The 15052-nt window shown below is 44.6% G+C and overlaps 1 protein-coding gene across 48 annotated transcripts in view; it reads right to left on the minus strand.

Moving 5' to 3' along the window:
• Positions 1-15052, minus strand: part of LOC141476573 (CUGBP Elav-like family member 4) — an 800950-nt gene that overhangs the window by 32972 nt on the left and 752926 nt on the right. For 20 of the 48 annotated variants that reach the window (XM_074165308.1, XM_074165309.1, XM_074165310.1 and 17 more), the window contains one exon: positions 10536-10619. The exons of 19 other annotated variants lie outside the window; for them this stretch is intronic. In XM_074165308.1, coding sequence (XP_074021409.1) covers positions 10536-10619 — 84 coding nt within the window. Of the gene's footprint in view, positions 1-10475; positions 10620-15052 lie in introns of all 48 variants that reach the window. 9 more of the 48 variants (XM_074165334.1, XM_074165289.1, XM_074165286.1 and 6 more) reach the window with 1 other exon arrangement.

A 15052-nucleotide genomic window follows, 5' to 3' on the forward strand; every position in this document is an offset into this window, starting at 1 on the left:
GCAGAGAGGCTCTTGCTTATACTTATTGCTGTAACAACCAAGATCAGCTAATTTTGTTATTTGCCCCGTTGGAGGGTCGGAAATGGAAAAAGCGTAGAGGGCTTCTAAACATGAGGAGGAATGTCTTTACTTTGTGGGTGGCAGAGCACTTGAACAGGCTGCCCAGAGATGTGGTGGAGTCTCCTTCTCTGGAAATATTCAAAACCCGCCTGGACGGCATCCTTGTGCAACCTTCTCTGGCAGGGGGGTTGGACTAGATGATCTCATAGAATCATAGAATCATCTAGGTTGGAAAAGACCCTTGGGATCATCGAGTCCAACCATCTACCCTACACTACAAAGTTCTCCCCTACACCATATCCCCCAACGCCACATCTAAGCGACTCTTAAACTCATCCAAGGATGGTGACTCAACCACCTCCCTGGGCAGCCTGTTCCAGTGTCTGATCACTCTTACTGTGAAGAATTTCTTCCTAATGTCCAGTCTAAACCTACCCTGTTGCAGCTTGAAGCCATCCCCTCTTTTTCTATTGCTATTTGCTTGTGAGAAGAGACCAGCACCAACCTCTCTACAATGTCCTTTCAAGCAGTTGTAGAGAGTGATGAGGTCACCCCTCAGCCTCCTCTTCCTCAAACTAAACAGTCCCAGCTCCCTCAATCGTTTTTCGTACGATTTATTCTCCAGGCCCTTCACCAGCTTCGTTGCCCTCTTCTGTACCCACTCCAGCACCTCGATATCTCTCTTGTATTGAGGTGCCCAAAACTGGACACAATACTCCAGGTGTGGCCTCACCAGTGCTGAGTACAGGAGAACAATCACCTCCCTACTTCATCTCCCTTCCAGTCCCACCTGGACTAGATGAGGTCCTTTCCAACCCCTGTGATTCTGTAGGTAATTAACTGGAAACTGTAAGATCCGGGCATGACATAGATGGTATAGAATAAGGGGTGGATAATGTCCTGGTTCCAGTGGGGATATGATTCATTTTTCCCAGGATCTGGCAGGGACACATGTATTCCATACCATGTGATGCCATGCCCAGTCTGTAGCCGAGAGCTGGCTGGGGTAGGGGGCAGGAAGTTGCTGCTTGGGAGCAGACTGGGGCGTCCCGGGTCTGGTCTGTGAGCAACGGTACCGTAACCGTGTTTGTACATTCCTCTATCAGTGGTGGTGTTTTCCTGTTCCCTTTGCTGTTCTGTTAAACTGCCTTTGTATCATCCCATGAGTTTTGCCTTTTTCTTCCAGTTCTCCCCCCATGACTGTGGGAGGGTGAGAGAGCAAAGCGTGTTTCTTTGTTGCCGTCTGAGGCTAAACCAGGACACGTACAAATGTTAAGAAGCTTATGGATATTTATGGCACAGTGTTTGAGCTGATATGCAAGGCCTCTTTAGTTTGCCAGTGAATATGAAGCTTTACTGTGTGTTCCTCTTTTCTTGGTGCTCGGTGCGTGATCTGATATTTCACTGGCAGAAAGGCTGGTGCCTGTACCTGCATCTGAAGCGAACATAAACATAGCATGACCTGCATTGTGCTAAATGCTTTGAGAAAACAAGCAAACAGACTGATCAGGCTCATGGCATCTCAGATTAATGAATACTTTTGAATATCTTTCTATGCCTCACCATCTCCTTGATGAAATGAGGACACCATGAGCACTGTGAAAATGCTGTTACTTAGCTCTATGAACCTCTCAAATGCTCTGCTGGGAAGGACCTTAGGAAAACAGTTGAGGAAATAATAATAAAGTCATATTCATAGCAGGGTTTGAATATTGCGTGGGAAGGAAGGCCTGAGGCCAAGCACAGAGCTGTGAGGATCTATTGAACAGCTGCTCAGTAACTAGCTAGCTGACAGACTTCACAATGCTGAAGAGCAGTCCTGTGCAATGAATGAGACAGGATAGACAGATATAAAGAAACTGAAGATAGATATATGGGGTGATGGATGGTTGGATGGACTGATAGAGACTCATCCATTCTACAGCTCGGATTCACCTTGTGTGAGAGAGAACTTGGGAAAACGAAAATAAAAACAGATATAATGGGTAGCCAAAATGCTGTGGTGGGTCTGCAGTCTCACAAGAGTGGGATGTGGTAAGTCTGTGCACTGCAGATCAATCACCTTGAGTTCAGAAAAGGGCCTGCCCGTTGCAGGGGTCATTATTTCTGACTTCTGAATAGAAACTTCTGGCCTGAATGAAAGTAGCACTAGAGATCCTCCCCTGGCATTTCTACATGTGAGGGTGTTTGCATTTGAAACTATAATAGCCTTGGATCACATGTAGGACCATCCATATACAATTCAGGTTCATCTACTCTATCTAATGTCAAAGGGGTTTTAGAGGAAGTGGCAGTAGATAGCACACTGTGCAGGCACATGAGCGCCTGGTCAGTTTCTTTTCCTAGGTCCCAATGCTGATGGATTGATTTGAAGCCCAGAGCATTAAGCTTTTAATCTGCTTAAAAACCTCTCTTTGTTTTTCCTCTTTCTTCTGGCATTAACTCTTAACATTGGTTCATTTCTATTAGTCACATAAATAGCCGTTTCCCCTTTGAAGGTCATTAAATGAGTAGCCACAAAGACCCTGCAGTAATGAGTTCCTCTAACTAATCGCACTATGAGTAAAACATTTAAAATGATTGTGTAAGTGTACATGTGAGTAGGTATATACAAACATATCCATAACCTTTAAACATATTCTGGATGGATTATGTCTATCACTTGTGAGGAGAGATGGATAGAATAGCGATAGACACATGGACAGACAGATAATAGAAGATAGATTCTACTAACGTATTCTTGTCTAATAAATTATTAAGCTACAAAAGAAAGCAGAAGTCCCTGTGTACAACGTACAGATTTTCTTTAATTTGAGTTATTGGGAAAAGACAGAGCTGTCCCTTTAACTGGAGAGCTGCAAACAGGTGTTCCTTATGCATTCGTGCTTGCTTGGTCTGAAAGTTTTGGTCAGTGCATAACTGACAGATTTATCTCTCCAATAAGCAATCAATATTATAATAAAGGAAAAATGCTTTTAGTGCACCTTTGGGAGTGCATCAGAAATTAATCTAAACATCAAATTGATTATAGTTTGTAAATGAATAGTGGCTCACAGCCCTAATACATGTCCTACTCCTCCTCCTCCCCCTAAAGCCTCCCCCAACCAACTGCAATGGCTGGAGGTGCTGTGCAGTGAGTTTGATGAACAGCTTCTCTTTCATACTCACACAACTCTTTCCTTATCAACTGGAGAAGAGTCCCATCCTTACTCTGCGGACCTGAAGTCTCAGAGCCTGGATGCTTTGGAGTATAACAGAGAGTAGCTAGCAAACTTTTGTGCCTCCATCCCCTTTCTTCTGGGAGCCCTAAGAACTCCTCTAATGGTGTCCTCCTCCCCTTGGCTTATTTTCCAACTCTCAAATCTCTCCTTGGCCGTCTGTCTGGGCCAGGTCCTTCAGCGTGGAGAGGACCACAACAAACTAGTGCTGATCTGAACCAAAACACCCCAGGGGTCAGGCATGCTTAACACGCCTGGAAAATCATTCCCATATTGTCTCAACTTTGGCACTCAAATTAGTGGCTTCTTCCATGACACTCTGAGCTTTGGTCTGTAGCTATATGGGAGTGACAATCTGATATTGTCCAGGGACCTGAAACAGAATATATTGCCACTAGATCATGCAAAGTAAAGGACATGGCCTAATTTCATGGGCTACAGGGAGAAAGGCTTGGGTAGAGACTTTCTTAGGAAATTTGAAATCAGGTTAAAATAAAAAGAGAAAAAAAAATATCAAATTTAATCAGAGTACCGGTAACAGCAGCAATCAGAGCTCCACGTCTCTCCCAAGTACTTTCTAACAATTCCTCTATCTGGTGAGAATCTTCCTATTTACGAAAGAAACCTCCCAAAACTTTGAGCTGATAAATAACTCTCCTCATCCATGGATCTTAAAGCCCCGTGCAAAGGAGTCAGTGTCCTGCTACAAGAGGGGGAGCCCAAGGCACATAGCATGGTCGTCCAGATGGGGCAGGAACACAGGACTGGAATTTCTTACCCTTACACCACCTTACTCCCAGACCTGCTCATTTCTCTGTATGAACTTAAAGAGAGATGTCTTTTTTATTATTAAATGAGAAACTGCCAGATTTGGTAGGGCATGTTGGAGGCACGTTGTGAGCAGGTGCCGAGCAATATTTTTCTAATGTACCTCAGGGTCTGTTGTTCTACTATGTCTTATGGAGTGCTGCCAATGCACTTTAGACCTAATCTTCAGTGCCCCTGGTCCCAGGGCCCTGAATAGCTTTGCTGATGTCCCAGTCTCTTGATGTTTCTGTTCTTTCTGTTTCAGCTTCCAGACTGAAACTCTGTAGACCATCACGACCTGCCTGCTGCCTTGCATCTCCCACCCCACCTTTCTGCTACCACACTGTGGTCTTGAACTGCCACAATGTGTTTTTAATAACATAATACAAGCTCTACCCAACCCTCAGCTCTTCTCCTGAACTTCACTCCCTCCTGTGTCCAGTCCTCATTCCTCACTACATTTTTCTCGCATTTAATCTCTCTCCTTTGGCTCCCCTGTTTCTTTTCACAAGCTAGGAGCCAGGTGTTTAGTAGGGAATAGAAATATTTAACAGTGAAGGTAATTAACTAGTATGACCCTCATCAAATGGTGTTATCTTCTCTCTTTTGGCATCTTCAGAGAAGACTGGATGTTTTTCCAAATGGGGTGGCCCACTAGCAACTTTCGAGTGGACTCCCTGCAGGAATCTGGAATGAAACTCGATGTCCATGTTGTACCAAGAGTCAAATAAGATGTTTCCTTTAGGCCATATAAACCTATGGTCCTAAGAAGCCCTCACAGTTTTTAGTCAAAGCTAGAGTGCTCCTTGCTACATTTATGTGTGACATTTCAAAAAGGGGTGGGACACCCCTACTGCCAGTGTGAAAGTCCATCTGGAATTCATTGAAAAGGAGAAAAACATCCAGAAGTTGCAGTTGCTCACACCTGGGGTGTCAGACCATGTCGAGCTGCATGGAGGGAAACCATGGTGTCTCTGTGGGCATAGGAGAGGTTCTTCACAGCATCCTGGAGTCGTTATCCCATGGGAAGAAACTGAAGCTGCCACACCAGCGGGTAGGGGGAACAGGCACACGCCAAGGAGACATGTGGGGACATGGAGCAGAACTGGCCTGACAGCGTCTGCTGCAAAGAGTCAACAGAGCCAGGTGCTCACTGCTCTCAGAAAGAGGTGACTGGAGGAATGAATTTCCAAGTGCACCAGTAAAGCAATTCCTCCAACTTTAATTTATCTACGCTTATTTGGCACCTTGGGGTAATCATTTGGTCTCTGCTGTTCCATCTACATCCTTGTTTTTCTAATTTCTGTCATGTCTTCCTAATTAATATTGCCCAAACCTATCCTTTCTCTTTTTTCTCTGTTAAAACATTTTCCTAGAACATGTCTGTCTCTGTATTTCACTAGTTTAAAGTCTTCAAATGCCTTCTTAAAATGTATCTTGTGTGACAACAGTGAATGCTCCTGAAATTAGGACTGTATTGTAGCATCACCCTATAACATAGGTAGAGTTAGCCATGTGTGGGCAGCATGAAAAATGACTCTTCTCACATTGACTACTTGCCTTATCAGCCTTAATAGTGTCATTTTACTGGAGGCTTTGGGTTTTTTTGCCTTGTACACAAACTGGTTACATTTAAATTATCTGCATAACTGAGAGGGGAATTATCACTAGAACCACTGAGACCAGCACATAGAGGTATTTCATGTCCTCTGACATTTAGCATATCTACCTACACAGAAGAACTTACACACATGCAGTAGGAAGGTGAGAGACCCAGTGCAGCCTCTGCCTTGCACAGAGACAAGCTCCAGGGTCCTGCAGAAGTTGACATTCAGGCTGTGGCACACTGTGCCTCTGCAAAACTTCCTAGATCAGCCTGCTGTGAGAATGGGAGTCACTGTCTTCAAGGAGCATCCAACTAAGTGTAATTTTTCCCTGAGTGAGACAATGATTCCTGCTGTGGGCCTGCCATTTCACTGGAAATGGACAGCATGGCCCAGCAGGAGAAATATGCTGTCTGTAAAAGAAGTGCATGGGAAGAGGCTACAGGTATCAGCTGGGTGTTGAGTGAGGGACTAGTGAGAGAGGAGAGAGAGGAGCAGAATGGTGAAATCAGTAAGTCTGAACACAAGAGGGTGGACAAGGTAGCGCCTGAGGAGATGCTGATATGGTTGGTGTGATGGAGGCTTAGGCCATGGGGATAGACAGGGTGTTGGTGAGTGGGAGGGAGAAGTGTGGTCTGCACTTGGCCATGTGTCAAACCAGGACACCATGTTACAGCTGCATCAGGATAGGGGGAAAAATAAAAGCCAGAGGTTTGAAAAATTGTAAGAGAAAATGAAGGACTTGGGTCTAGCCTGGATATGTGAAGCAGAAGAAAAGTCGAAGGCAAAGCAGCCTCCCAATTCAAATGACTTTTTTCAGTGAGAAGTCAGGGTTGTTTCTTAGACAGTCTTACACACTACAGCAAGCAGTCCTGCTATGGAAAACAATAGACATATTTTGAGCACTTTCACATTTTATACATGAGACTGGTGTTGGCTGTAACTTGCATTCCTCACTGCTCCTTGTCAGGCAGGAGGCGGCGGCCTCTGAATGGGGAAAGTCGAAGCCTTCGTGACCGCAGCGTGGTTTCTTCACCGCAGGTGCTAACAGTTCTCTGCAAGGTCATGGACTCCAGAAACCAGGAGCAAGGCTTGCGGCTGATCTTGCTTTCTTCCTAACACTCCCATGGCTGCCCCTACACTATCCTGCCAGTAGTAGCTAAAGGAGATAACTGTGTGTTGGAAATGCAGGGGAGAATTCAGAGCCAAACAGAAAGGAATAAAAATCCTATTTTGAGATGCTGCTCTACTGACTCACTCACTTTGGGCCAGCTGCTTACAGGTAGTTCAACAGTGAGACGAGTAGCAAATGAAGTATGTGGGAAAGTAACGGAAGATTGGCAAGGAGGACTGTAAATACGCTCAAGTGGCATGCCCATGGGGTGCTGGAAAACACATATATCACGCTAATTGTTGCTTAGTTTTGTGTGCTCAACAAGTAGAACATCTGCACTTAGATAACATAGGCCTGGGATGGGCTCAGGGGCACCTTATCGAACACGCCTGAGATTCCTGCCCTGCTGTTGAAGAGATCAAAGCACAGCGGAAAACTCTGCCTGCCGGAATCCTTGAAATACAGGCCCAAACAGCAAGTGGGAGCTCTCTCTCACTCTCTCATTCTCATGCTAACAAGGACTCTCTTGCTAACAAGGACTCTTGCTCCGCGGTGCCTGCATCCCCTGCTTGCTTGCCTCCGCCCAGGTGCTGCTTCAGAGGTTCCCCGATCCATGAGGTATTGAGATTAAATTTGTTCTTTGCCCTTAATCGATGGTTTTGTGATTGTTCCTGAGTCCTGCCTGCATCGGCTCACACAAAGTATTTTCTATTCCCATGGAAAAAAGCATGGTGACATTTTTCTCCATAGAATTTAAGTTTGTCTAAAGCAGGACTTCTTGACAATTTCTTGACAACCTGGGGCTAGACTCTGTTACAGCAATTTACTTGGGATCTGCATAGCAGATGCATTTTAAAAGGTCATATAATGGTGGAATATCTTTCTGGGGCCAGACAGAATTGTCCCCTCAGGCTGCCAGCTGGAGAGATCTAGCTGGGTTAAAAAAATACAAATGCTATGTTTTTACACGTTGAGTTTTGGGAAATGTTTAAGCAGGAAAAGGAAAGAGTTTTCTTACTTTCAAAGTTTACTAAAGCCCTTCTTTTCCTTAAGGAAAAAGTAATTTTTTTTTTTTTTAATTGACTTTCTGAACAAAAAATGATAATCAGCACCTGCTTCAGTGGACTTGACTTAACAAAACAAATGAAAGGCCTGATTATCTGTAATACCCTCCACATTTTCACAGTGCTCTGAAGTTGAAGGTCAGCAGAATGGGAGGTTTTGAAGAGCAGTGTGACATACTTGTGATAATTAGCTACCTGTACTTCTGCTATTTCTATCCTTCTGGAGGTGGTGCACACGGCAGCATAGGCAACTTGTTTGTCTGAGACCAGCAGTCACAGTAGGCACGCACTCAGCTCTATGGGAAAGTAAGTTAAAGCCAGAGAAAACTGGGGCTTGACACCTGGGACCCAAAACTGACTGGTCTTGGATATTTGTGTCTCAAGCTAATATAAGGTGACTAAGATCCACTAGAAATCTCTAATTTCTGCTTTTGCTTGCCTGTGCACTTGAGTTTACACATCCAAAGGGCACCTTCCTGCTTTCAGGCTGGAATATCCCACCATTAGTTTTGGAGATATTACTTCATCAAAGAAGTTGATGTTTAGGTTCTCCCAGTAAGACTCAGTGTTAAGAAAAATTTCTGCTAAGATCCCTCAGTTCCTGCTCAGCTATAAGCCACGACTTCACAGTACCTTGGAAGCAGCAATAAAGCCAGAGCCACAACCCTGCCCCACAAGCTAGGTATGTGTTGCTATCCTCATGAAGATTTGTATCCAGAGCCTTTGAGCTAGGGGGAGATAAGTTGAATACCTGTCCAGAAATAAGCTCCCTTACTGGACTTGGCTCTCATCTCACTTCTCCGTTTACCTTTGGTCTTTCCACTTGTCAATATGTGGAGAACCAGGCTCAGTAGTCCCCTAAATATTATGACAGGACTGGCAATTTCATTGCCAAATTTCACTGAATTTCACTGAATTTCACTGAATTTTTTTAGAGTTGGAAGGGACCATATAGATCATCTAGTCCAACTCCCCTGCTGAAGCAGGATTGCTTAGAGATGCAAATGTCCATTTCTAACCTGTGGGTATCCTTGGAGCATTAGTTTTCAACGTCACCTAGAGCTGTGCTGGTCTGCTCATCTTGTTATGAGCTTTTATATGGTTAAAGCTCTAAAAAGCAGATGGGCTCTGGAGAGAATGGGACTAATTCGTAATTTCTCATTTGAATTTCCCAACTGCCCCTTCACACCAAACTCGTGTCCTTCATTCCTCTAGTGCTTGAGAGTGCAGAAACCCAATGACTACTGTGTTCCCTTACATCAGGGGACAGGGGAAAATAACCTGTTCAGACCCTCTGTGAAGGGGCAGGAGGAACCGTGCATAGAGAAGAGGCATGAAACTCTTGGAAGTACTGTCTGACATGCACCAAAGCTAGTAAGGGATGAGGTAAGAGTTTTGGGAGGTAGGCTGTCCAGGAGAGGGAAGGGGAAGGCAGCATGCAAGGGAAGCATAGTGTGGAGACTGAAAGTGGCTTTAAAATCAAATGAAACTCCAATAAGTCTTAACTCTGGAAGTTTGCCTGAGAGAGTCCAGATCAGCTGCAAGTAACAGGAAAAGAAAAGCAATAGTTTGTCCCATTGCACTTCTCAGGGAAGGTCTGCGAAGAGCGCAGGATGGCAGAGAACCAGAAATTGCACATCCCAGTGGTAGGCACATGGATGGGGGAGATTCCCTGTCCACCAGGTGGGATGGGATCAAATGTGGCAGGGTCCCCATACTGCTACACTGCCAGAAGGGACCCTTCACAGCAACACCTTTGCAAACAGTGGGATCCCACTAAGACACCATGCACACATCACCACATGGCAGTTGGCTGGCCGAGTCTTCCATTTGTGGGTGCAGTTCAGGGTGTCCCTAGCTGGTGGCTCACAGGGAGCTGAGGCTGTGCTCTTTCTATGCTACAGCTGGTGGGTTGAGCCAGCAGTGAGGCCAGAGCTGTGTGAGCATGGTGCAGCTTTCAAACCCAGCCTCTTAGCATGTCCTGTTAGCTGAGGCACAGGGTTAGCTTAGTCTATTGGTATCTACTGTGGTGCTGGCTCAGGTCCAGTGGGCTCAGAGCATGGCTGCCTGTGGTCCACCGAGAAGCCATCCCCCCAGAAGACTAGGCTTTCAGCTAACGTTCAGTCCCTTGCAGTCTAACGCATCACAGCTGCTGGAAAGCTGCCCCCACAGCTCTGTCTTCCCTTCAGCCCCATGACTTGTTTTTCCTTTTCCTTAGGTACAGAAATTCCCCTTCTGCCACATGCTCCCTCTGCTGACCTCGTCAGCATTTCACCTACCCCCCCCCCAGCCTCCTCCATTTTGCTCTAGGTGTTTTAGTCTTTTCTGTACCCTCCCCACCTCCCCTTCCAAGGAGGGAAATTTTCTGCTCCACCACCAGCAGCCGCAGCACCCTGCTGCTGGGCAGAATACAAACCTTCACCTCTAAGCAGCGCACAACTCTGAGCATGAGACAATTAGGAGAGAAAGAGGGAAGGGGGAAAGTATCGACAGGAGTAAATGGAGAGAAATCATGAAGCTTAAGCAGAAAGAAAGCAGTTTGAAAGGTAAAGTATTCAGAGAAAGCCCTTTCCTGGATGAATCTAATTGTTTTGTTATCTTTACCCACCAAAGCATTTACTTTGGTTTGTCGCCCGATCCACAAACACTTTTGAGGAGATGACATTACCGAAAGGCAGGAACATCTGCATCAGCTCAGCATCCCCAAACTCCTGGGGCAGATGGTAGATAAACAGGTTACAGCCCTCTGGTCCTATCAAGAGAAAAAGGCGACCCATGAATGGAGAGAAATAAGATATGAAAAAGCACATGGTGGAGATTTACTTTGGCATCCCTTCTCTCTGACTGGTGAGGGGTCACCTCTAGGAAGAAGTCTGTAGTCTCAGAGGAATGGACAAAGCAGAAGACCAGGAACTCAGAAAGTCACCTAGAGGCTATGCTAATTTCATTAACCTTCCCAGGACAGACATCAGGATAAAATCTAGAGACAGAGGAATGCAGCAACACGTGTGGCCATGGAAAGACAGAATGGAGGAATAAGAACAAAAAGAATGAAAGAATGAAGTTTGCTCCTCATAATCTCATTTAATCTGTAGAGTTTTGGGTGACCCACGCTAACCCTTGCCTCTTCTCAGTATCTGCATGCAGAAGTTTCATTATCCTTCTTGTGTCTGTGTGAGGATTGTGATAAGTAGAAAGATATTCACAAACCCACAGGCTTATTTTGTTTTGTAGAATTTTACATTCAGCCCCCCAGCTCGACTCAGCCTGAAGACTCCCCTAAATCTGGACAGTTTGGCCATATCCCCCATTCTAGAGGGTTCTGCAAGAGAGACTACAGATGTATTTAAATCCAAATTACTAGACAAAAGGAATTCCCTTTTTTGCCTCAGTGCTGTAACACATACTCTTACAGACTTCAGAAGGTGATTGGAAAAATATCCAGAGAAGAGTCTTTAGTTGGAATATGCAGTTTTGTTAGAGACCCTCAGAAAATGTTCTGTTGAAATTGTATTTTGGGGCAGAAGAGGGAGAATCTGCCTCTGATCAAATAGCCTAGAATGAAACTTTTCAATGTGACTTTTATTTTTAAGCACGCGGTACTTGAGCAAAAGTCAAAAGGAAATAGGTGTGTTCAAGTGGTTTTGTTGAAAAAAATAAACATTTTAACCCCTTGCAGTGTTCACTGGCAGAAAACTGCATAGTTTGAGCAGATAGGGATTTTTTTCATGTTCTTATTTCCAAAGGTGCTTTCAGCTGCTGCCCAGCTCTGCACTGACCTCAACAGGTAACTCCAGCTCTGCTTTGCTCATGGGGGTCAAGATGAAGGGGTACAGTGCGTGTTCCTTGCCGTGAGCGTAAGAGGACTGAGGGAAATAGGGTTTCATCCTTCCTCCCAGCCCATGTGCCTACAACTCTGTGAGACCTGACTCAGCCAACTTTCCCCCATGTACATCTGGGGTACAGTGGGGGGAAGGAAAGGGATTTTTTTAATACTCTCATTTTCTTCATCAGGGCATAATTATGGTGTCATAACACAGCAAATTACAACTTTGACTTTTCTGTTAGGGAGAGGAGTTTGCCTAGATGCTTCCACCTTTTATTAGCCATTACTCATCCCCCCGGCTGGGAGGAGAAGTACGGTGAAGTCAGGATTCTGACAGATGCCCATTTAAAGCTCATTAAAATTCCTGGGCCTCAGCGTGATTGAAGTCACAGGCTCTCCGCATTTCCTTTTGGATGAAATGGAAAATGAAGCTGTAATGAATATTTGCTAAGCACAATTTTCCCCACTAATTTGGTAAAAGGACTGTCATGAAGGAACAGCTGATCCTTTGCAACTTGTGCATTTCCTAGAGGTCATGAGGGTGGTAACAGGGTTTCTTCCAAATGGGGGGGATAGTGGTATGGTGGGATAATTAACTAATTAGGCACCCGGTCATCTGCTCAGCTAAATTACTTTTGAACCTCAGTGGCCCACAATCAGGCTCCCCTATTTCATGCCAAGCTTTTCCATCTTCCCCCCCACCTCCTGTCTGCCTCTTCCTTAGTCTCCTCACTGAGTAACTATCCTTTCTTCAGTCCTTTCTGCAGTTCATTTCCACACAATGTGGAGTTATTGGCACGATAAACTAGATATGAAACAGTCTGAAAGTGTTAAACAAATACCAACCCCCTTAGGTGTCTGTTAGAATTGAGAAAATTCTGTCCAGGAGAAGACCACAGTCCAGAATAGCAGGGAAAAATTCATTCCTTCATCTGAACATGCCCCAGAGCATTTCTGCTGTGGGATTTGAGATCCCCTTTATAACAGAATTGGTAAAATCTTGGCTTTGCTGCAATTAGTGGCAAAATTCCCACTGACATCACCAGAGCCAGCAATTTGCTCTGTAAAACTGGCAAATTCTTTTAAAAATGCCAGCTGCATTTCCTGGGGTCTTGGATGTGTTGTGCATGAGTAGGAATTCTGCCTGTGTGTGCTAAGAAGCACCTACTAAGGCCTAAGGCAGACCAAGAAGCATGCAACTTTGTCTACACCAGGTTTAGAGGTTGGGCTCAAGGAGAAAACAACCCTTAGTTCACCTTGAAACCAGCTCTGCCTCACACCTCTTGGAGACCAAGAGGAAGAGACCAGGGAGGATGTGAAAAATCAGAAACCATCCTCAAAGCCCAATTCAGCTCTGAAATGTGGCTGGGAAACCCATGCTGCAGCTTCCCATACCAACTCAGGCATTCAAGGCCAAACTCACTGTTCCCAACTACAAAGAGTTTTTGCTAATTTCCAGCGCTGAAGACTCCACCTGCTACTGAGAAACAACCTGGGGTAGTTTGATTTGTTATACCATCCTCACATATGAAAATTCTGCCATTAGAATTTAACAAGCAATTTCTTGTTAAATCCATCAATCCGTAAGTTACCTATCCCAGTTAGACTCCTTGGTAAAGAATTCAAAAAACAAGCTCTCTGTCTCAGCCCTTCTACCTTGTTGTAGTTTATTTTGCTTGAGTCAAATCAATCTGGGCACTCCATGGAAGACTATGTGTTTATGTGTATGGCCACCTCTTTGTATATACGTATATGTTTTTAAGAAACCAAAGGCATGAGTTGTTCAGCTCAGAATGCTATGAAGAGCTAAGCTAGTTCTCAGTGCACACATGCAATGAGTTATAAAGGACTCAATCAGGATCACCAGTGCAAGAGGAAGATCACAGCTGATATAGCAAAACCTTAGTGAAGACTCCAACTATCTTCTTGGAGAGAAAGGTCTTGTTTTGAATTGAGTTAATGGATTGTTGGAGATCAGTATACTTGGCAGTTCAGGGCTGAATACAGTACTAAAATTATTTACCACACACTTTGGTTTTCAAAAGGGCTGTAAGTCAGCTCGAAATCTAACCTTCATGACACATTATGAGAAGAGAATGAAGGTTAATTTCTACCCTGACAACTACCATGGGTCTTGGTTTTATGGCTTCAAGTCTAGATATTTCTGTTCATTAATATACGAGAAGCACAGATAGCCTTGATTTGGACAAAAAGGAAAGAAAAATTTTAAGGAATGCACAGTTTATGAATGGTCTGTAAATTACAGGCAAACCATGCTGGATAATGGAAAAACCCATGATTGAGGGCACAGTAGCACATGGTAGAGAACTCTCTGGTGGGTCTGTGTTGATTTGGCTTGATTGGACCTGAGCTGCTAAGCCATTGCTCTGCCCATGCTCCTCACCCTCCAGTTCATTGTTAGTTTTTTAGCATGGGGACAACCGCAGACCCAACCTATCCCTGGGTGTCCACTGGCAATGAGTAAATATATACATGTGCTGACATCAGCTATCTATCATTGCATCCCCAACACTGGGAATTGGTGTCATAAGGAAAGGCTATGACCAGACTGCTCTTCCAACAGTAATTAAAAATGGTCTGTCCTGCAAGGTTGTATGAAGTTATCCTGCAGCCCTTTGGTCAACTACACACCTCACCTCTACATCAAATACTCAGAGGCTGGAATTTCATTGCCTTTTCTGCATCTGCTTGCTATTCAGTCCCCAGTATGTTTGAGCATAAGGCAGATGAGAGTCACAAGCCTGAGGACACTGGGAATGGCAACCTGCATTGGACTGGTGGTTCATCTCATATGTCTGGCCTCCAACCATCCTCAATACCAGCTGCTTACAGGAAGGAGTGAGGAGTTATGAGATAACTTGGCCACTGTGTGACACTCACCCTCAATCCACAGAAACACACCATGCCTTGCGAACACGGATCTTTAGGCAGTGGGTCTTCAAAGTGTGCACAATAGCTATCCCTTGCTTCTGATGGTTCCTGGCACAATGCTATGCTGAGCAATGATCTGCTTGCCATTTTGTTCTGTGCTTAATCTAGCTCCAGTAAGTAATAAAAAACAAAATCCTTCATCATGGGGGAAACATCCCTGTAATGATACGTTAGGTCTGTGCATCTGTTCTCCCAGCAGGAACATGTACTAGAGCTAATCAGGAGCTGGAAGTTGTGTTCCCCAGGAAATTCTGACATCAGAAAAAAACTAATTCCAAATTAGATCGAAATGCCGACGTTTCTAATTTTCTTACAAAATTATATTTCTCCCTCAAAGTAGATCTAGGCCATCAGAATGTTTTAGTTTGATAGTGTAATCTTGATTCATTTCATTCTGACTGTTACAC

The sequence above is a fragment of the Numenius arquata genome, chromosome W (genome assembly GCF_964106895.1).
Source record: "Numenius arquata chromosome W, bNumArq3.hap1.1, whole genome shotgun sequence".
NCBI lineage: Eukaryota > Metazoa > Chordata > Aves > Charadriiformes > Scolopacidae > Numenius > Numenius arquata.